Source organism: Mytilus galloprovincialis, chromosome 6, assembly GCF_965363235.1.
Source record: "Mytilus galloprovincialis chromosome 6, xbMytGall1.hap1.1, whole genome shotgun sequence".
NCBI lineage: Eukaryota > Metazoa > Mollusca > Bivalvia > Mytilida > Mytilidae > Mytilus > Mytilus galloprovincialis.
In genome coordinates this window covers 20150873-20174884 of record NC_134843.1, presented here as the reverse complement: position 1 = coordinate 20174884, position 24012 = coordinate 20150873, and the positions used below count along the sequence as shown (strand labels likewise).

The 24012-nt window shown below is 32.5% G+C and overlaps 1 protein-coding gene across 1 annotated transcript in view; it reads right to left on the bottom strand.

Moving 5' to 3' along the window:
* LOC143079164 (uncharacterized) overlaps positions 1-22219 on the bottom strand; it is a 31172-nt gene extending 8953 nt beyond the window's left edge. The window contains exons 1-13 of the mRNA XM_076254392.1: positions 22126-22219; positions 19708-20050; positions 17205-18473; positions 16223-16396; positions 15637-15779; positions 15041-15145; positions 12064-12199; positions 9164-9357; positions 8043-8216; positions 7385-7465; positions 6646-6766; positions 5860-5975; positions 1121-1217 (exon numbers count right to left, since the gene is read on the bottom strand). Of these exons, the coding sequence (XP_076110507.1) occupies positions 1121-1217; positions 5860-5975; positions 6646-6766; positions 7385-7465; positions 8043-8216; positions 9164-9357; positions 12064-12199; positions 15041-15145; positions 15637-15779; positions 16223-16396; positions 17205-18473; positions 19708-20050; positions 22126-22149 (2977 nt within the window). The 5' untranslated portion in view covers positions 22150-22219. The remainder of the gene's footprint in view (positions 1-1120; positions 1218-5859; positions 5976-6645; positions 6767-7384; positions 7466-8042; positions 8217-9163; positions 9358-12063; positions 12200-15040; positions 15146-15636; positions 15780-16222; positions 16397-17204; positions 18474-19707; positions 20051-22125) is intronic.
* Positions 22220-24012: the final 1793 nt, after the last annotated feature.

Sequence of the window (24012 nt, the reverse complement as noted above, 5' to 3'; positions counted from 1 at the left end):
TGCCTATCTCACCCAACAATATATATAAGACTGGTATTAGATAAACTCATCAGATGTGCCTATCCATCCAACAATATATATAAGACTGGTATTAGATAAATTCATCAGATGTGCCTATCTCATCCAACAATATATATAAGACTGGTATTAGATAAACTCATCGAAGATACCAACTCAACTAATCTTCTTTAAATCCATTTTTTTCTAATTTTTTTATTCTGGTGTAAAAAAGATCAAATGAAATCATTAAAAATGTTAAAAACAGTTAAAGCCTTGTATATCCTGAACAATAAGGTAGAAAGTTTAAAGTCATAAAAAACGAGTGATCGGTGAAAAATAATTTTTTTCCAATCTTGAACCAATGCATACAAACATCATAAACTTAGTCTTCTGTGCATGAATTTATCTTTTTTTTTTCGTGTAAATTTCGTATAATCGTCAAGTTTTTTTTTTCAATCGGTCAGTGTTGTTGTGAAAATATGACAGGTAATTAAAGTTCGTGTTTTGAAGCCGAAGTTTAACGATTGTCACCTGTTTGTCAACAATCGACAAAAAATCAACAAAAAAGCATGGAAATTGAGCACGTGTTTAACATTTATATTCAGATAATATTTATTTTAAGGACATCCATGCGTATTGTGATCACCGGATTTTTACGAGATGGGTCGCACTGAGGTCACTTTGCATACGGAAAATATGTTGGGGGAATTGGATGGAAGCAATCAAAATAAAGTAAAATTCTTCTAAATATGAATAAATTAAAGAATTTTCTTCAGAAAAAAGTATATGTACATCAGTTTTATAATGAAAACTATCCATTGAGTTATAAAAAAAAACATATGCATTATTTTTTTTTATTTGAGGTTTCTTATGACTTTAATTAATTTAGTTATATATTGTAGATTTTCAAAATTGCTCCACTGTGACATTTATGTTCACTTCTGGATTTTGTGGCCATTTCTTTTCCTAAATATTTAGTTTGTGTTGTAATCTACAGGAGGCATTTGTCTTTTTTCTATTCTTTTATGTCCTCCTAAGACTAATGGTATTTGATTGATTTTTTAGAGAAAATTTATTCTCTGATCTGATTGGTATTAATAGTGTAATCCTAAATACTTACTTTTGTCGTCAACTAGATCTTCAAACATACTCTGATTGCTAGTTAGAATATTCGTCACCATTTTTTCTAAACTCGATCTTTTGGTAGTGACGTCAGTCTGTTAATGTTGAATATTCAAAGAATTAATATTAATAAAAGAGATAATTACCAAACGGAAGGAATTTTCATTAAATTATAGCAACATAATTGGTTAACTATTTCCTTAATATTGTAGAATTGCGAGATTATCAAATAACGACAACAGTAGTATACCGCTGTTCGAAAGTCATAAATCGATTAAAAGAAATCAAATCCGGGTCACAAACTTAAACTGAGGTAAACACATCAACTTTAAGAAAAAAACAACGAAACAGGAATACTGAAGTTAAAAAAAACGGCAATGCAACAGAAACGAGCTATAAGATAACAACTGCAATTTTTCTGACTCGGTACAAGACATTTTTAGAAAAAAATGGTGGGTTGAACACGGTTTTGCGATTAGCCAAACCTCACACTTTTATTGCAATGTTAAATATAACACTGAAATAAAGTTGTACATATTTTAATGAAATTTAACTTTCATCCATGCAATTTCCAAAAATTCGGCGTACTAAAATACTATGGTTTTCATGTGTTCATGATATCTTTTTTAATAATTAGGCGGAAGTGAGCAGATCTATATCACGGCCTTGGAAGAAACAACTCCTTGATAGTTTATTACAAGAAAAAAAATATCGATCTCCAAGGCAATTTCAAAATGGGGGTTCATAAAATCGGTAAAAATCGAATGCTATCAACGGAACAAGTAGAAAATCAACTGCCATATTCCCGACTTCTTACAGACATTAACCGAAAAAAAGTTGTGAACTTAACCATATTTTATACATAGCTGAACCCCTGCATGAGTGACAGTTGTTTGTAGTTTTGTTAACATTATATAGACAAAATTAGATGAGCAACCCAAACAGCATAATAGGCTAATGCTACTAAATTTTGTAGAATGGAAATGGGGAATACGTCAACGAGACAATAACCCGACCACAAATTAGATAACAACCGAAGTCAACCAGTGGATCCTCAATGCAGCGAGAAATCCCGCACCTAGTGGTGGTCTTTAGCTGGCCCCTAAATAAAAAAATGTGTAGAAGTTCAGTGAAATTGGACGTCATACTAAACTCCAAAACATATACATTATTTTGTTTTTGTGAGATCTCAACCCCCTCCTTTATACCTGTAGACATGTAGAATAAAGAAACTCACAGCAATACGCAGAGTGAACTCAGTTTAAATGAAGTCGTAGTCCGATGTCAGAATAGGTAACAAAAGAAACTAAGCAAAACGACAATAATACATAAATTAACAAAGGACTATTACTCGATTTAATTCACTTGACTGGGCGGAGTTTAACCGGTTCGCTCATAATAAACCAGTCCATCTATTGATAGGTGTTTTAGGACAAACTCATCAATGAAATGTACACTCATTCTTTTGTAAATTTCTTTGATGACACTGATGGGTTATTAGAAATCAGTTATAATCATAACGGCAATCATCCTTATCACACACATCTTCAAATAGACTGTCTTTAGCAAATTAAAACGTAAGCTCCGCCCGATTAGTTGAAAAAACATTGGTAATACTAACAGTTACTGACATGCCAGCTCCAGTCCTTAATTAAACTGATTGAAATATTGTGTCTTCATCATATGATAATCAAGCACAATCCCTCCCGTTTGGGGTTAGTATCATACCATCTTTACTATTAAACGAGAAGACCTCATTTTGTGTGTTGCTTCTCCTCCTCCCACAATAAATTAATCATCATGCATCTGTGTCCTATAGGTACCGTGCATAGTCGCATTTGTCATCCATTCTTATGACTATTCAGTTTGGGTTATTTTGGGAGAAAAACGAAAAAGGCGTCTGGATATTGATTCCGTATTCAAACCGACTTTTAAGTCAGATATGGCTTTCGGTTTTAACATTGAGAACCAATCGTATGATAGATAACAAAAATGAAATATAAATAAGCCAATCAGGGCGTTGTCTATATCGTGGTTTTTAGATCGTAAGAACCACTACTATTATACCTCGGTTTAACTTGCACGTACCGGACGGGGACAGGAAATTTATACTCGCGTTTATCTGCATGTATACTAATAATAGTATGATTAATATACTACTATAATACATAGAGACTGTCTATATAATATAGCAGTGATCGCCATGGAGAAGAAACTTAGAATTAATAGTTAATAGAAAATTAAATACACTTAAATACTTATAATATAGATACGTTTGTTCATATTCTACAGAAACGCGAAATAATGGAATATAACAGAAAATAAAATAATAACAGACTTGGAGAAAAGGCTTAAAAATATTGTCATGTCTCCATATACCCATATGATTTTGATGTCATTTCTTAAATTCTCCAGACATAAAATCTATTACAAAAATTCATCCCCGGCGCTAAAATATATAGTTAACATACTTTCAACCAAGTTTAAAATGCCCGCAATTTCGCTTTTAAGTCAAACAGGACTTCCGTTTTTGTTTTGCACATACATTTCATAAGATTACTCGGGGACAGGGCAATAATAATCAACAGTTGCGTTGATAGAGACTCTATATATAATATAGCAACTCTTCTTTGGGCTTAAACTGTATTTAAGTACCTATGAATTTTGATACCTTTCCTGAAATTCTCCAGACATGGAATCTTTTACAAAAATTCTCCCTACAACAGTTTACATACTTTCAACCAAGCTCTAAATGCCCGCGATTTCGCGGGTGTGTTCTAGTTATGATATATATGAGAAGAATATAACCCGTATCATGTCAACAACTGGTTTTAGAATAATTGTGTTTATTTCCGATGCAAAACCCTATTAGTGAATCAATAATAATACCAAAATATGCAATCCTTAATGACTTGACAACAGTATCGTAATTACATCCCTTTCGAATAAGTCTGTTTAAAAGTTTGGTTACCTTTTGAGGTGGATGCCGACATTTTTGTGCATTACCATACAAGAGTGGATGTGAAATACCTCAATTATATACGATGTCTGTATGTTGATTTATTGTTACGAAGGATGTCCTTGTACCGATAATAAAATTTGGAAAATGTTTTGACTAGTTACAGATATCGAAAACTCTGGTCTTAGAGTTTGAAGTGATACAGAGATTTCTTTCGCTAAAATCGAATACGTTGTTACATACATGAGCAAATCGAAATAGTTGAAAAATATAAACACCATTAGATGGTGACAAAGGAACGTCGCTATCTTGAAATGGATTATCAACAATAGGAAATGAAAAATCATATCTTTATCTTCGGATTTCAAATGTTTGGCTTTGAGCGTTCCTGATGAAGGTAAATCCAGAAAAGCGCTTCGGACGCAATAAATTATTAAACGTGTTGTTCTATATTTTATCATGAATTTTAGTATAAATCTTCCGGTTTTAGATATTGATATCAAGAGAAATGAAATGGCAGTGTTCATTGTTAATATTAGCTTTATTTAAAGACAGTTCGACAGGATACATCTTTTTCGTGTATATACTGAAGTCGTCATTATCGAGTGCCAATAAATAATCTCAATATCTTAAACGTTTTATTAAATTTTTGAATCAGATGTTGTTTCGATGGGTCTTTGCTGATGTTAGTCATAAATTGTCACTCATAACAATACAGAAACAGGTCCGCAATAAGTTATGCACAGTGAGTCCCAATGGGAAGTCCGATATTTTGACGATATACGGATTCTCCCTAGCGAACAAAAATGTTATCTAGTAGAGATTCAAGGGCAGTTATAGTATCAAAGCAGGTCCAATTAACATGATTCTTTTGTCTGTTGTTATTAAAAAAGACCTTAAAGAGTTTGAACATATATATTCACATTCCGACTGTTTAAATGCTCATTCAATCAGGTGTGTGATTTTTTTCTTAACAAGACTATAAGGCAAAGTGGTATTTAGGGTAGAAAAATCAAAACTTTGAACAAATTCGAAATCAGCAATATAAGAATGCACTTTATCAAGTACTTCCAACGAATTTTTGACACTACAAAAGAATTAATTTCACTTCTTTCAAAGGCCTCATTTAAACAGTGTATTACCAGATTTTTGATTGTACCAAGTGTTTTTGTAAGAAGAATAGATAATTTAGTAGTGGAACAATGGCTTGAAGACGAAATAAATATATATTTGTTAGGAGTTTAAGGAAGTTTCAGAAGCCAGTGCATAGTTCGAACTTTCATTATATTTGGTGATTTCTCTTTTCAAAACCTCAATGTAAAATTTATGTCAAACTATAATGATATTATTAGCAGCCTTATCAGTCGGGACAAAAACAAATTCCTTGGCGAGTTCTATTAGCTTATGTTTGATAATAGAGATTGTTACATATTGTTTTCTAATCGGCAACCATGGATCACACAAGTGAAATTCCCGTAATGTTGTAATTGTTTGTAAACATGGATTGATCTTCATCAATGAAGATGAGTTTTGACTTTAAATTTATAAGTAGATCATTTAAAGAGTTTTCATTTGAGTTTATAATTAATAAGGTAACTACATCGAAAATATAAAATCAATACGTGAAATAAAACTTCTTAACATACTAACATACACATGTCTGTAGTATCCTCGAAACAACAGCCAAATTAACAAACACCTCACTTACATCTATCGTTTATCCTAAATAATTTGAAGAATAATACAGACATAGGTTTACTATAAAACTATTACAATACCCGATCAATATCTGAAAAGCTGTCATTCTTGGCTGGTTTACTTTCCTTCTTCACACGAATTCCAGCAGCTGATATATAAGGACCAAAATACCCTTGCCAGTATTTGTCGTCCTTACCTAATAAAAATATAATTATATAATTGTAGATTATCGATGTTTCTTTTTAAACGAGAGAGTGATTCTAAGCTTCAATCTCAGCGAAGGTCGACAGCCTTGAGATGAGATGTGGCCGATAAGCATCCTCTAGTTTGAAAGTCAAGTGATAATTTGCTTATCGCCATTTTGATAATGACGATGTTGATGTTTACATTGACAATGACAAGTGCGCCCTTAGTTTCTGACGATAATTTTCAAAGTAGCATGATATGAAAAGTTATCACACTTAAAGATTAACGGAAAAATACACAAAATAGCGAAAATGATCAGTCAGTAAGATCAGAGGAAAATTCGGTAAAATAGCGATAGTAATATATACCAAGAATATCGAATGAACATGATAGTTTGTGATACGTAGATAAAGATACCAGGCTTATGATTTTTGTTCGCAAAATATGCGTTTTGTCTACATAGGACTCATCATTGGCATTTATATCAAAACAGATGAAAGACCATATCATAAACGAAAATGTAGTCTTAAAAAAAACAAAAATTCCCAACAGCTGTGACAAATACGGCTTAGCCAAAGTAATAGTTTGATTAAACTTGGAGCTTAAACGACCTTTAGAAATTTGTTAAGCATTATCAACGCGGTTTTAGTTCGTCATAAAACTATCTTAAGATTACATACCTTTAGATGAAAACGTGACAATCCTCACTCCAGGTCCATAACCAGAGAAAGTAACAGAAGCCTCTGTCCAATCGCTATTAGTTAACGAACCTAATTCTCCTGTTGTATACTCTTTTATTACCTATAAAATATAAAATTGAGAATGGAAATGGGAATGTTTCAAAGAGACAACAACCCGACCATAGAAAAGACAACAGCAGAAAGTCACCAATAGGTCTTCAATGCAGCGAGAAATTCCCACACCCGGAGGCGTCCTTCAGCTGACCCCTAAACAAATATATATATTAGTTCAGTGATAATGAACTCCGTACTAAACTCCAAATTATACACAAGAAACTAAAATTAAAAATAAAACAAGACTAACAAAGGCCAGAGGTTCCTGACTTGGGACAGGCGCAAAAACATTTGGATCGAAAAGGTCAAATACCAGATAAGTCATTTTAAGTGTACATTTAGGAGATATCTGTATTGCATTTTCAGATCCGACGTAAATAATGTTAGTTAAGTTGCTAAACTGTACTCTCCAGGAGAGCTAATGTACAAAATACTGTTTGTTTTTTTATTAAAAAAAAAAGTAGACACACACGAACATAAAAAAATGCTGGACTTCCGATTTTAAGTTTGAAAGCAAAGATTTCCTTTGAATGAATTGAACGATGGTACAGTGTATATTTTATCTAAACTGTTCGTTTTCTATCACATTTTTAAAATGGAATATATTTTTAACCTATAATCTTACCTGGCCATCGTCTGACATGAGTTGGGCTGTAAAGCAGTAGAATCCTCCTGAACAATGCCCTTGTTTATACCACTCAGACACCTGTTCACAGAAATTATGGTAAAACATTTTTGTTAAATAAAATACATGTTTTACATGTCATTTACTGTAACATCCTTTTTTATTTGCTCATTTTTCATTAAAAATAACCCTGAAAACCTGTGACAATTTTAATCATTTTAAGTCTTTATTTCTTTATCATTTTAATCAGCGGTTGGATACACATCGAAATTGCATTGAAAACACAATCCTTAGAGTCGTAGACATTATATTTTTTCCCCATTTTATTGATATTTTAATAAAAAAATTTAATTCAGCGTAATCAGATACAATAACTGTTGTCTCACTAACATATACCTAACATGCTTTCAACATCAATACAGGATACTAAATGAATAATGAAATAAGAAGTATCTGTATAGTTCCAACACGACTTAAATTTCGCGGGTTTTTTTTTTTGCATTAAAATAGCAACTGAAAATACAAAACTCAAACTTCAAATAGACAACCGTCATCACTATTTATGTCAAGGCATAATCAGTGATGTCTAAATCAAAGGACGGAAAGTCCAATAACGAAACAGCAACCAAAACATATCTACTCAACGAAAACATCTTACCTGTATATCAGGAGCCGAATCTAAGTATTCTGCTGTTAAATGGTCAAGTAGATTTACTTCTTGATATTTTTCAGACCACATGAACGACGTTCTAAAGCATGCCTCAGTCCCATATCCAGATGCATCACACACTCTGATGTCTCCTGATACGTTCCAGTGTTTCATATCTTTGTTCTATACAAAAAAAATCAATTTTCCGTTACTTTGGTAGTTCAATGCACATGTGATGAATGTTGTACCATTTATATATGAAACAATGTACTTTTCAAAGTAAAGTGAATACACAGAAGTAGCCATGCATTCACTGGAACTTCAAAGAGTTACATTGAGAATGTGTAGTTGGTTTGATTACAAATCAATTACAAATAAACTGTTTCGGCTATTATCTTCAGATTGTTTTTGGTCATATAGCATTTTAATTGTTTCAACCGCTCCGGTTCGCAGACGCATGAAATTTATATAAAGTTTGGTCAGTCATTTTGGAAGGGGATGTATATGATTCTTTAAATCTTCAAAATAAAACATAAATAGAGCAAAAAACTGGACAAAAAATTATTGTTAAAAACAATTATTTTTTCCTTGAAAGTTGATAAATGGTAAAATTCTTTAAGTTTTAATTAATATGGTTAATTTGCTTGCAAATGGAACTGGACATCTCAGACAGGACGAGTCAGCTGTTATATCACTGTGACGTCATAAACTAATTGCATTTCAATTGACCTACTTGACCGAAAACGGCAATTCTATACAAAGTTTTTGGATTTGGAAACCTTAGGTATGAGCCAAATCCTTAACTAACAAAATAGTTTTACCCGCATTCATTAAAATCTGAACAATTACTAAAAAAATACTGGCGCTCGAATAAAAACTGTTCAATATGAGGTTGATGAGCAATTACTCCAAACAGCTGAACTGAAGACGACTTCGTCATTTATACCATAGTGTTTGGAAATAATTCTTGGTTTTATAAAAAGCAAATTTATAAATAAAAATGAACATATCAATAACATTTCCTGTTAACACAGTCAACACAAAAAATGCTTTCTTCTGGGCTCGTGATGCTCTCGGGGACGAAACGTTCACCATCCAGTTGTTCTGAAAACTCATTAAAGATATCATACCTCACCACTTGCATTCTTGAGAAGATTTGGAGACCACCCAACAACTGTCATCTCTTTTCTGGTAACGGCAATATTCATTGGAAGTGCTTTATCTGCTAATTTGTGTTTTTCTTGATCTTCTTCTTTAAGCTGACTCTCAGAAATTGTTTTGTCTGTATAGGAATTGTCAAGTAATGCAAAAGCATACATGTAGTCTACAAGAAATAAGCATATAGCCTTGTATACAGTATTATAATGTAATGGTTTAAAATACTTTACGATGACATTGACATCGAAAAGAGTCAAACTGAACCCTCAAAACAGATTTCGTTTGTTTATAATTGTATTTAATTTATATTGATATCAAATTAGGATACAGCTGACGTTGTGGGGGGGGGGGGGGAAGACAAGAGAAATATTTATTAACCCGTACATGGTTTACAGGTTAACTAACTTCCTTTTTAGAAATTGCACGGTGTATTTTAATAGAACTTCATTTTTATGTCTGTATGAATTTCAAACGGAATCGAATAATAAAAGGTCAAATAGAAGAAAGAAATACATTGTGTAAAACGACATTGATTGCATCCCATAAGTCTCTTATACCCTTCCGAAGTACCCGAGATCACAACCAGAAAATAATGGGGTTAATGTAGCTAAGTCTTTATTTTAAATGTTAAAAAATAACGACGAGCTGACTGATAGGTTTTTAATTTCAAACAGTATATTTTCTAGAAGTAGCCTTTCCACTGAAGGAGGTCATGAATTCAAAACCCAGCCGTTTCAGACCAAAGAACTAACGTTTCTCCGTTCGGCGCGTGGCATAAGTCTATCGGCTCAGAGTCAAAATAATGTGTCCGGTAAGGGAGACATGTCTTCTTCTAGGCTGTTACCTTGTGAATGAGCATGTTAAACATCCGATTTAGCGTGTCGGTGTAGTAGAAGGTATGGTTTATATTCATATAATATTGTAATAGTCTGAAAATCCATGCTATATACAACTGCACGTTAAACATTCATCCATTCATTCATCAATCCATCAAACAGTATACTTTGTACCATATTTTACACGATGTGTCGATTCTGTGGATTAATTTTTATTTGTTGGATATCAATTTTCGTTAATTTATGTGAGCAAGTGAACTATGATTTCTAATGTTTAACTAATTACAAGTTTTCTATATGATTGTTTGCAGACTTTGTAAAAATCACGAACTCAAATATCCACGAAGAGGCAAGTTTTTTTCTAAATCAGTTAATAATGGTACCCACGAAAATAGATGAATATACAGTGTTTTCTGATATTCATTAAAACAGAGTGCCTGCTTAGAAGTAGTAAAAACCATCCTTTACGAGCATGTTATCGCTAGACAATCGAAACGGGTAAGGTTAACAAGGAACAACTCTTACTCCAGATAGTCTAAAAAAACTGATAAGGGGAAAATCAAAAAATTAAAATCGATTCAATTTATGGAAATACAATGCCATTGGCAAATAAAATCAGGGCTTTCCATTGAAGCCGGTAGCCGGCGGAAATCCGCCGCTTGCGGTGGCTTCAAGTGCCGGCTACTTCACTGACAAAAATATAAATTCAAAAAGAAAAAAATATCTTTTTCAAATGTTTACAGGCAGCCGAGAGACGTATTGTCGCAAAGTCGCGGTCACGATAAACAAGGATGAAAAGTCAGTGTTTACCTTGGGCTAAATATAGTTCACATGAATTCAGGTCACTGATTGGTTGTCTATTTAAAATGCATCGTTTCTTTTCAAAGATAACAAGAGAGACGTTCCGGTGGTCATTGAACGATAACAATAGAGACGTTCCGATGGTCATTAACGCGTTGGCTTTTTTTGGCTTTTGAAACGTGAAGACAATCAGATAGAATGACAATCTTATGTTATGGAATATTATTAGTCAAATTAAAGAAAGTGTAGTAGATCATATTGTTCAGAATCTGGAAAACAGTATCTTTTGAAGTTCATTTTTCAAAGCCCACGTGGTGTTCAGAGAATCAAGGTCAAAAACGAAAGTAGAATATTGTCGACTCGAAATAACATTTCCTAATGATTTATGTATCCTACTTATTGAACAGTTTACACAAAAAAAAAGAGAGAAAAACAGAGGATTTATCAATTTTCTGTCAATGCTTGAGAAATAATTATGATTTAAATACGCGTATAAACAGTCTTTAGAGAGAAAAGGGGGGTCATTTGTTTACAAATGCACGTAGTTATGCAAAATAAATCGATCAAGATTTCTAACAAACCGGATGATTATTTAAATAAAACTCCTTTAAAAGTAAATGAATTTTAAGCAGAAGGTAATGAAAATAAAAAACTAACATAAAAAAAAATGAAATTTCTTTGAGTTTTTTTTTTTCTTTCTTTAATTTCATACATAAATAATGGTCATTTGAAAGATGAAATTAGAATCCAGGAGATTGCGAGAATGCAGGATTTTGCTCTATTTATGCCAGAGCTTCTGGGGGCCTTGAGCGGCCCCCAGACCCCCTGCCGTAAGGCACCAAGCTTACAGCTTGGTGGGCGTCCGGCTTCGCCGAACGCATGTTACAGCCGCCTACAATTTTAATTGAGCCTTCTACTTCAATTTCAATGGAAAGCCCTGTAAAATAAAAGAAAGAATAAACTAAAAGAATAACAAATCATAACCTTGTTATCATTGTCAATGTTAACGAGGTTATGATATGTTATACTTTTAGTTCAGTCTTGTTTTGATTTTATTATTTGTAAGTGGTTGTTACATGTGGAGCAGGATCTATTTACTCTACGTGAACACTTGAGATCAAGTTCTTGATGTTATACTTTTTGTGTCACACTTGTCTGTCTTTATTTTTTAATGTCCCCTTGGTACCATACGGTTTGCATATTTTATCATGTATTTAAGTTTTGGAGACACCAACCGGAATTCTTATAGACATCTGATCCACTTCGACTTTGTATCAGCAGACAGTTCTCTGTTATCTCCACGTTAATGTCGACAGAATAAGCTGTATTGCTTTTCAAGTTTCCTGATGCTTCCATAATGTCGTTAATTTTCTGTAATTATAAAATTTAAAGTATTCAAGGTATATTTTTTTTTCTACTGCCAAAGTTTTTGATACAATTTAAAATTAATTTTGAACATTTTTCCCCTTAAAGTAGATCACGTGTCTAAATTATAATCCATAGATTGTTTTAATAATTTGCCAAAATGTAGTTTATATCATGCTTTTTTAAACCAAAATAATAAAAAGAATGGGTAACGGGGCTTATCTCCACGCTACTGGTTGTGCAAAATTGACAGATTTTGTATAGATTATTCATGGAAAACCCAATTTTCTGCCATAAAACGGAAACTACACCAAAGAATTTTGAGATAAAATATGAGAAGATAGCTCTTTCATTATGTTTTCAGATAAGAAAAAGAAAAAATAGGGTCACGAGACTCGTTTTCTTGCTACATTATAAAATAGATAAATTCCTAACACATTATATTGTAAAAGTAACTTTATCTGAATTATCTGTCCTTACATTCGAGTTGCCTCCCTTTATGTTGCAAAGTTGGAAATAATAAAATCAAACAAAAGTATTCTGAATTTTGTAAAATACAACCATAAATATGATAAAACATGTCATTTTATATAATAAAATGAAAATTCTAACACATGAATTACCTACTACTTTCAAAATTTGCACAATTCAATAATTATCTAGACCGATGTTTTCTGGTACATTTTTTTATTCAAATTCCAAGATGGAGAAGACACTCTATCTACCTTATATTGGCCGTAAAAAGTATACAATTATAAGCATTCAAAATGTCATAAAAATAATTTAGTTACTGTTTTAATTATTCTAGAAACGTTTCTAGTTTAATATAGTAATTTTTACTTACTACTATAGATGTGTTAGCTATAAATTATACCATTTTATTATTATTATTGAGGGTGAAAAGATAGAGTTATCAAACTCAATTTTTCTAACAAAATGAAGAGTAATTTTAAATTTTCGTTGTTTAGCAACATATTGGATACGAAGTAGCTAAGGGTGTAATCTCGACCATAGAAATCCATGAAATTTAATTTTAGTAATTATTATGGACAATAATAATTATTGATAAAAAAAAAATAAAACAAATATCAACAAGATTTCTAAAGTATGATGTTTCGTTGATGAAGAACTTAATAATTTTAACTCATCGTCAGATAGGTTTTCAGACAATATTGACCACAATACAACATATTTTTATTAGATTATGTAAAACCGTGCAAGTTATTGCTTTCAGATATATATTATTTCTTTACGGATGTTAATGAGTCTTTGATTAACTCCTCCACATTCAATCATAGGTTTTTTAGATTATGAAAAAAGTAAATTCACAAAAATACCGAAATCTGAGAAAAATTTTAAAAGGAGAATCCTTCATCAAATGGCAAAAACAATACCTCAAACACATCAAACGAATAGATAACAACTGTCATATTCCTGACTTGAACAGGCTTTTTCTTATGTAGAAAAGCGTGGATTAAACATGGTTTTAAGGCTATCTAAACTTCTCACTTGTATGACAGGCGCATAAATTGTATTATATTGCCAATAATGCGTCTCTTTTGTCACAGATTCTGATACTGAGATGACCGGGTATGTCAAATTCGAGGTATGAGTCTACAAATGTGACGGAGGAAGCCTGTGGTAGTTTAGAGCTTGGCAAACCAATTTTAGACATTGTTTATTCTTCAGAACCATGTATCTTACTTTTGCTTGGTTGGCTTTTCATTGCAGCACATCCAATATCATTTTAATCGCAACAGCGGAAAGCAAATATACGAATGTCCACAAATGAAGCGTCGCGCTGAACAGCGATAAAAACAACATGAAGCAAACAATGACAACATAGGAGTGTATATAACAAATGGATACTTTCGAAATTATATTATGTTTGATGCATTACTTTGAACTTATATGTAAAACGCAATGTTTGACCCATTTAACTGCTTATAGTTTGAAAACAGCAATTTAATAAAACATCAACCTTTCAGTTAATGTAACAGGAACAGTATGTCGCACCATTTAAAAAAAGGAGATGAGGTATATTTGTCAGAGAGATAACTGTCCATCAAAGTCCAAAGAACAATAATAAAAAATAAAAAAATAACTAAGGTCACAATACAGCTTTAACAATGGACAAATCCCATACGGACAAATTATCTTCAAAAGGCCTAGTTATTAAGAAATGTGATCCAATAGGAAAATACCAACAGCTTGGTTTTAGTAATAGCGTAAAACAAATGACAATTATGACAGATAATAACCCATGACAACTTCTGGATCACAGGCTCCTGACTTAAGACAAGCGTACATATAAATTGGACTGATTTAAACAGGTGATTGAGCTCTCAACCCTCCTCCATCGCCTTAGTAATAGTACATCATTAGATAAAATTATATAAAAAAAAATAGATGAAAGGACTTTATTCCTCAGATTGGCACATAGCAACAACAAAAAAGACAAAATACACAACGCACCAATCTAAAATGCTCACAGTAACTGATTAAGCTTTATCAACATCCAATTTAAAATTGATTAATCGGTTAATTGATGTTTGCTTTCCGCCAAATCAGCCCGAAAAGGCTAAACCGTGGCGAAATGTCAATATGTATTTTGTGGTGTATATTTCGTCAACATGTGTACCTTTTAAGTGAAAGCAGGACAAAAGGAAAAGACGTAGTGTGTTCAAGCTCAGACAGTTACATCTGCACATTTTGGAAAAGAGAAAAAAAACATAATTCCGAGGAATAAAGAAACATGTATGCCATTAGCAGATACAAAAGTTTATACTACGCTTTTAATTAACAGGTCATATTGAACGAACCAATTAACACAAGTTGGTTACTTACCTGGTTGACTTCATCATTAACATCGTACCCATTTACTTCTAAATGGAACGTTGGCTGTGTCAGGTGCAATCTTAGTTTGAATGTCCCATTAGGTAAGTCATCTACCTGAAATTTTCAGTGCAAAAAGTAAAAATTCCTCTTCGATTTATTATACAAACTTGTTAGCAAACCTGTGGTGAAACCTTTCTTAATTTTATCATGCCCTTTTGTGAGTAAACCTGTATCCAAATCCATTTTGTCATACAAGGTTTGTACATAAGCCAGTGGTAAAATCTCCTTTTTGTTTTATTAAACACATCTTGTAAGTAAACTTGCGCTCAGACCCCTGTTTGTTTATTATATACAAAAATTGTCAGTAAATCTGTGGTCTAAGTCCTTTTTCTTTTATCAAACAAATCTTTTTAAGTAAACATGTTCCCAAATTTCTCTTTCCTTAAAATTATACAAATCTTGTAAGTGAACATGTTGTTAAGTTCCTTTTTTGTTTAATATACACATATTGTAATTAAACAAGCAAATGTTATTCATTCATTGTATTTTATATCGTAAAAAGTGCGGTCAAAAATTAGTTGTGTATTTTATGATACATGCAATACCTTGTAAGTAAACCTGTGGTCAAACTCATTATATTGTTCAGCTCTTCTTGCTCGAGCGTATAGAAACCCGTCATCTGTCTTTAATATAGAAGCAGGAAGATTTGCCCTATTCTTAGGCAACCCTGCAGCTTTGCATTGGGTACCTGGCAAAAAAAGTTGATCGAATAATGTCTAAATGTCAAAAATAAATAGGAAAATACGACAAAGAAATAGTTATTTACATATGTGTTTTTATATGAAAATTACTTTATACCTTTGTGAAAGATTTACTTGCCATTGGTCATGCATTTTTTATTTGACAATTTAATAATTGATGTATTTTTACATATTATATCTCCGAGTCTTTTTACAGAATGTTGCTGCTGATGTTGTTAACTTTAACGTATTTTCTCTTATTCATAACCATTTATACACCGATCGAATACGTACAGTATCAGGCAGTACCGTGAATTGAAAAACAATATGCATAAGCAACGTCAAATTTCGATTAAACAATGATCTTTGAGTACATGCTGATCATATATATGATCCGTTAATCATTAATAAAATATATTTTGGAAGGTATAAGTAGATCGTGATTTCTCACCCATTTCAAAAGTTGGGTCGAAATTGGCAAACAATGAAAATTCACTTGAATATACAATGCCATTCATGTCTTTGTAAACTGGGCTTGCGACGTTCAATGCGTAAATAACTCCTGGCTTCTGTCTAATCAAAGAACGTGGAGAATCTGATAGCTCTATGTAAACATCATCACCACCTTAAAAAAAATCATGTATCTATGTATCTGAGCAGAAAAAGATAAAAAAAAAATCTAGTATTGTTGTTATAGTGTTTTGTAAACAAAATGTATGTCAATTAATCTAATCAGCTGATTATTACCTGGGTTGTAACAGGGTACGTCATGAAGAGCTTGGAATCTTAATGGTTTATTTTAACAAGCAATATGTATGGTGAATAAAATTATTATATTATTAAAAACAATCGCAAAATTACAGAAAAAAGAGATATAAGACAACGTTACAAAATTAATATTTATTTATATTATTCTATTGAGTTTAAGTACCGAAACTAGTGACTTCTCTGCCCTTTTGAATGTTAAATTGACAATATTATATTTCAAGAACCGTAATATCTGCTATTTTAATTCTTATCGCTTTTCATTCCACTCTGACATGAGTAGATATCGAAAGTTAACGTTCCTTATAGACACAGACAAGGAAATGATTTAAAATCTAGGAAATAAATGAAACAAAAATGGTTTTGTGAAAGGCGTAGCTTACGCATAGAATATTTGCGAATACTTTCAAGTATTCTCAAATGACATTTTAATAAATTGATTTGTAGTCATACATACGTAGCTTACGCATAGAATATTTGAGAATTCTAAAATGACATTTTGATAACATACATACGTAGCTTAGGCATAGAATATTTGAGAATTCTCAAATGACATTTTGATAAATTGAGTTGTAATAATACATACGTAGCTTATGTATAGAATATTTGAGAATACTTCCAGTGTTCTCAATTGACATTTTGATAAATTGAGTTGTAAATATACATACTTCTAACATGTGGTCTGATAGCAAATACTCGTACCAGATAATGCCCCTCTTCTCTCTCATCTTCTTTCCATATATACTTAAATGAGTACGATTCATTTTGCTGTGAAAGTTCATCAATGGGAATCAGTTGAATTATTTTATGGTCCAACATTATACAAATCTCTGAAGGTTTGTTGACATGCCCTTTTATTTCCTCTAAGGTCACTTCTATATCCCCTTTTGTTTTCGTTGATTCGCCTGTTGCTAGACAAAAATCTTGTTTGCATGATTTCTTTAATTCTTCCTTTGATGTTGCTATATTGGATAAAACCCCATATCTACACGGTCCAGTCGGTCCAGAAGCAAGTAAACGACCACCAACAACTTCGAAGTTCCATAAGTCCGATTTTTTGTAATTGGTACCATGACAACCAGATATTGCAATTGTCGCCACAAGATTTCCATCAGTTATCACTACATGATAAACACTGGAAACCGTAGAGTCCTCCATTCCGTTACTGTTTGAGCATAGGATTACTATAGCAGCATGTTCTGTAACGTTTTCCATTAGTAAAAATGCTTCCTTTCCGTCTATGCACTGCGTCTGACTGACAAAAGGATGTAACGTTAACGCTGGTGTTGGTGTTAAATTATCTCTATTATGCCATAAACCAAATCGACTTCCAGCTGGTCCACTTACACAAAGAATGCCAACGTCATTAACAGAAAACTCGTATTTATCCTCCCCAGAAATGGCTTTAGCGCTGAATTTGTTCCCATCTGTCTCAGAGAGAATCAAATACAGCGTATTTATAGAATCGTCTCCTTTCCCGCCACTACAAAGTATCAATGTAATTCCACTTCCACGTTCAATTCGCCCTCCATTGACATTCAAAGGAAACTCTACGGATGACTTATTCTCCTGTATTTCTACAAACACCCCATTCCTTAGATTGCCATAGTTGCTGTCGTTTGTTAAAAGCATGATGTGATTACTGTCATAGTAACAATGAGCAATAAGCATTCCTTCCTCGTCTACCTGATAGTTAAAACTTTGATCTTCATTTGATACTGATGAACTAATCTTTGAAAGGAGCTCAATTTGTACGTGATTACCATCATATCCGGATCGTACCAAAGACAATTGTGTATTGTTATAATTAGACGTAGTCGAGACAAAGTACAGTGCAGTACGTCCTCCATGATATGCATTTACGTTATAATCAATTTTTCCAAAATTGCGTAACGGGCGCTCTGACGAGGTAGCACAATATATTGTTTTAATTAAATCTGAAAAACGGAAAAAGAATTAATTTCTTCAAGATAATGCGTTTACTAAATTGTCATTGATTCAAAACTGTTTAAAAAGATTTGGTACCCTTTTATAATACAAGCTCATTTCAGAGATAGCTTTAGGAATTAAACATATCAAATAGTGATCACACTAGTTTTACGATATGAAAAATGTATAAATATTCCTATCGTACATTTCAAGCCATATGAAACTTCAACTTAAAAAAAAAGGGAATATGTTTTATATAATGAATGGCTAAGTTTTCCTATAAGACACATGTACATGGACTTTCTTTTTAAAGAAATCCTTCACTTTATCAATACTTCAGAAATATGCTGCTGCTAAATTGGTGTCTCTCGTAATTTCTCCTGATACCATTCCGTATGCAATGACCTTGAGACCCCTCGTTGTTATTACTTTGACAAACGCACAGCGCAAGTGCGAGGGAAAAACTGAGATATTAAAAAAGATAAACACAATTGGACTTTGATAATGCTATTTGATTCTGAAAAGAAAAATCAAATACACCGAAACATTTAACAAGTTAAATGACAAGTCAGATACACAAAAAGAAACGCAAGGACAATTTACAATGAAAATAAACATCGCTCTATTGTATGATTATCATCTCACTTATTTTCGACGTACTCAAGTATTCCAAGTTGTGATTATTACATAAAATCAATAAAGTTTTTTTGAAAATAATATACCCTCAAAAATAGCAATTGTAGCAAAGGGACTGATGCCATAAAACTTCAATTTATCCTATAATTCATTTTAGGTGGTACTACTTCTAGGAAGTATGTAGCTGTTAAGATTTTATTACAATCTACATATAAGGCATATAAGGCAAAAATGAAAAATGAGATGTTGCAATTTTGTCATTTAAGGGCAAAGACGCTAATTAGAAGTTGTCCGGAGTAATGAGCAATTGATAGATATCATCATTCTTTACATCGTTGCGCCCTCTTCAGATTTTCAGTATGCTAACATGTAGCAGTTTTTAAGACAATAAAAAAAAACATGTATTTACCCCTATGTTCTATTTTTTGCCAAATATGACATATTGGTTGGCTAACGCAGTCATTGACTACGTTTTTAAAACAAGAAACAAGTTTGACCCAGTACAGTTATAGAGGAGGTTTTTGTAAAAGGTATTGCCGAGGATGACTACGGACGACAAATGATAAGAAAAGCAAATGAAAAGATATCAAAGTTTTATTACTGTACCTGAATCATGTACCGTCTTTGTATCCCCTTCCGCTTGTGTATCCCCTTCCGTCTTTGTATCCCCTTCTACCTGTGTTTCCCCTTTCGCATTTGTTTCCCCCTCTTCCATCTCCAGTACGGGTTTTAAAGCTTCCATATCTTCAGTTTCAGTTTTCTCCTCTGAACTAGTTGAGAGATCATTTTCCATCTTGCTGGTAGAAGACACAGCTACTTTAGCGTTGGTTGTATTAGATGTTGTCTCTACTCCACCTTCATCGATCCGTACGACCTTTTTCTGCCTTACTTTCATCAACGATACATTGCTTATCTCTCGTCTGTATCCCTTTAAAACGGTTGGTGTAGCCTAAAACATTCATAACATTACATTTATTTAATGTTTCTTTACAAGCATGGATCACCAAAGAAAAGTTTACAATGAAGCAAATAAAATAAATATTCTAACCGCTGAAAAATATTAATTTTAGGCATTACTTTTTTGCAAAGCTCTTGAATACATATAAACAAAAATGAATTTATTCCATCGTAATTTTATAACAGTTTGTTTTTTTTCAAATATCGCCTTTCAAGCTAATATTTACTAGAAGTAGTACCACCTTTAGATTTCAAGCATCACTCTCAATGTCAGTCCTGACAAATGAACCTGTAGTTTTGAAATTATATGAGAAATGATCTTCTGCCAGAAATTCAAGAGTGATACTTGGAATCCAAGGTTGGTGCTTAAATTCAAAAACGGAAGAACACCACCCTCAAATATCTTGTGGTGACCCATGCAAATACATTACACAACAGGCCACACATTAAACTAAACACTAACCAGCAATAAAAGAAGCAATTGAATTTTTAGTGTTGCAAGACAATATAGTTGAAATAAAAATTTAATACATATACTAGTATAATATGTATAAATACCTTGTTAGATGAAGTAATAAGATCAGAATTTTGTGAATATATGCGGAACGAACAGCTATAATGTATAATGAAATTTGACCATCTATTAAAGGTCATGGCCAAGTTGGCATGTAAGGTCGATTTGTTTCAAATAAATTAGGTTTCGTCAAGCTCGAAAATTAAAAATTATTCAAATTCTCATGATGAGTATTGTCAAATACATATGATATCTTGTTACGTTTCATTAAATTCTAATTATATAGCATTAAATTTGACAAAAGGTTCAGAAGTGATTATAAGTGTACAAATTATAAGATAACACTTAGAAACATTGAACTTTTAACGTTCATACCCCTGAGTTAATTCCAGAAACAGCAAAGGAGTAGGTCCGGCCTAAAACTTCAAGTTCATCTGATGGAAGATTTTGGACACTTACGTAGATTCGATTAGTTTATGTGAAAGATTTGAATTCACTTAATCATTAAAGATGCTCAAAGTTAAGCTTAAATATTTAAAATCTATCAAATATGCCCCAAAAATGTCACTTTTCAGATGATTTTTGTCAAAAATGAAAATGGCAGCATTAGTGTTCCACCTCAACCTTTATATATGTTATCTATTATCATCGAATACAACTTATATTTAAATATTAAGAATGAACACAAACGCGGCCAGTTTCGTTTAATACGGAATCCGTCTAAAAGTAACTCAAATGCTAAAATTGTGAAGATTTGGAATTTCGTATCTTCAATGCTCTTCAACTTTGTACTAGTTTGGCTTTATAAATATTTTGATATGAACGTCACTGATGAGTCTTGTGTAGACGAAACGCGCGTCTTGCGTACTAAATTATAATCCTGGTACCTTTGATAACTATTTCAGTAATTTAGTATGACTTAATGATGATAGTACCCGATACATGTGCACTGAATTGTCAAAAAAATCTCATATTTATATTACAGAAGTATTTTTCTTTCCAATAAATAGCTAAAAGTTTACATTTTAACAATTTTGTAAAACTGCTATATTAGGGGGCCAAAAAGGGGTCTTACTGCACCTACTCCTTTCTTAAAACTTGGTCAAACGAGATACTTATCTAACAGCAGAATCACGCTCTACTTTCTGCATAAGAGAGGCGGTCGATATTATAGGAATAAAATCCGTGTTGACTACAGGGAACCCGAGAACTGGGTATGATTACATTAAAAGAGGGGCGAAAGATACCAGAGGGACAGTCAAGCTCATAGATCGAAAGTAAACTGACAACGCCATGGCTAAAAGATAAACAGACAAACAGACAAATGATAGTACACAAGACACAAAATAGAAAACTAAAGACTAAGCAACAGACTAAAGACGCTGTATTGACTGCATCAAACTACATGAAAGATTTTTTGATTTCTATTATGTTAGTTAGCTAAGAGGAGTATTGAGTTTGAGCTTTTCAACACATTCTTTGACTGTGGAATATTTTCTTCGAACATACTCTTGTTTTTGTAGTTTTACCCATCGATGAATTTTTGCACTTACCTTTCTACTTCCACCGGAACCCATGCTATTTCTTTAAAGTTTTAAAGGCTTTGTTCACAATTATTTTCTTAGTCTTAGAATAGACCTATGCCCCTAATAAAAAAGAAAATAAATTATTTAATATTTCAACAGTAGTATATTTACGGCTGCTGATTAATGAGCGTATGTCATACAGAGTAAATATGCTAATCTTATATGAATACATCCAGCTTTGTTAAAATCAGACTAGCTTGCTTATTCGAAAGATAACAAGAAAATGATATTTAACCATTCCTGAATTATTTAATTTCGACTGCGTTTTTAGCAGAGTAGGAACCACTCTCAAAAAAAGTTCGTTCATTTCAACCTGTCGGAGATCTAATCCAAGTACTCTCATCCAAGAGAAAGACCGCTTCACAAGTGTAACGCGAATTAAGTTTAACATTTCGGGGGAAAATATATTTGTGATCTGACGGATTAATAGGTTTTTTTGTTTTACCCTACTCAAACATGTTTCATTCCTCTTGTCCCTTAACTGGAGATGGGTGACTTACCTGCTTATCATGTTTAGTTATTGTTATTATTAATTTATTATTATCTTTATTATGATACGGAAAAGTATGTCTGCATTTTAAAGTGAAACAATGGAGTTGTCGGAAGGAACTATTTCTTTGACTAATTTGACCCGTAACAAATGATTGTTATTCAGGTAAAAATGATGAGTCAACATGAAATCCAACAGACCTAGAAAAATTATCATTATACGATTGCACGTGCTTGTCTTATTAGTATTTAGTACATCGGGTTACAGACCATCGACAATCTGTACAAAGTGTATTTTCTTTTATTAATGGATGAAGGCTGGGTATATACCCTGCCACGTCCGGTCTGCGTTTTTGTTTCATGTTTTTCTGCTTTGTATCGATCAGAGTAGCTAAGCCCTCTGCAATTGATTTTAATAGTTTTTTTTCTTTGTGTTGTGCTGTTACACCACTGTCCAAGGTTTGGGTAGGGATGAGCGCTCATAAATACGTTTCACCAAACCACATTTTGTATGTGTCTGTCCAAAGTCAGGTGCAAGTAGTTCATGATCAGTGCATGGTTGCCGTTTGTTCAAGTCGTATATTATTATTGAAGATTGTACACTTGACTATAATTGCTTTCAGCCACTTCATTTGAACTTTGACGGATAGTTGTCTCATTGGCAATCATACCACATCCTCTCATTTTTATATAGTTAATTGTTTATTAATTTGAATCAATTAGGTGAACAGAAATGTGACAGTTAATGCCCCTTTTACAGCTTCCACTTTGCTTGTCATAGTACAACATATTCATGTGAATAAAATATCTTAGAAGCCACAATGAACCGTTGGCATAAATTTATTTATTCTAGGTTTAAATGGATATTTTTTGTAAGCATTTATAGAAAAATCAATTTAATCGTCAATCACAACAGTTCTACCAATAAGTGTACACGCTTAATAGATACTTTGTTAACTATAATTCCTGATCTGCAATAGGTATATGTGTATCTTAGCGAAGGTTAAATCGTTTATTAGTGATATAAAGAAAAAAAAATAAAACTGTTAATTCAGCGACAACCAAATTCAAAAGGGGAATTCCCAAGATTTTCAATGTCCAAAGAACTGGTTAGATTATTAATTGAACAAGAATTGTAGTAACATAATATAATGGCTTGTTTCCAGGGGTCGAATTTAAGCTTTTTTGTGTACTGGCCAGCCGGACCAGTGGACTGTAAACTCTACTGGTCCGGCTCCAAATCTACTGGTCCTGAAAAAATGACATTTATTTGACAAACACTAATATAAATGACAGATGTTTAATTTTATTTTGATGCTTTCGTTTACATAAGTTAGACAAAGGAATAGTCTTTATTCTGATTTT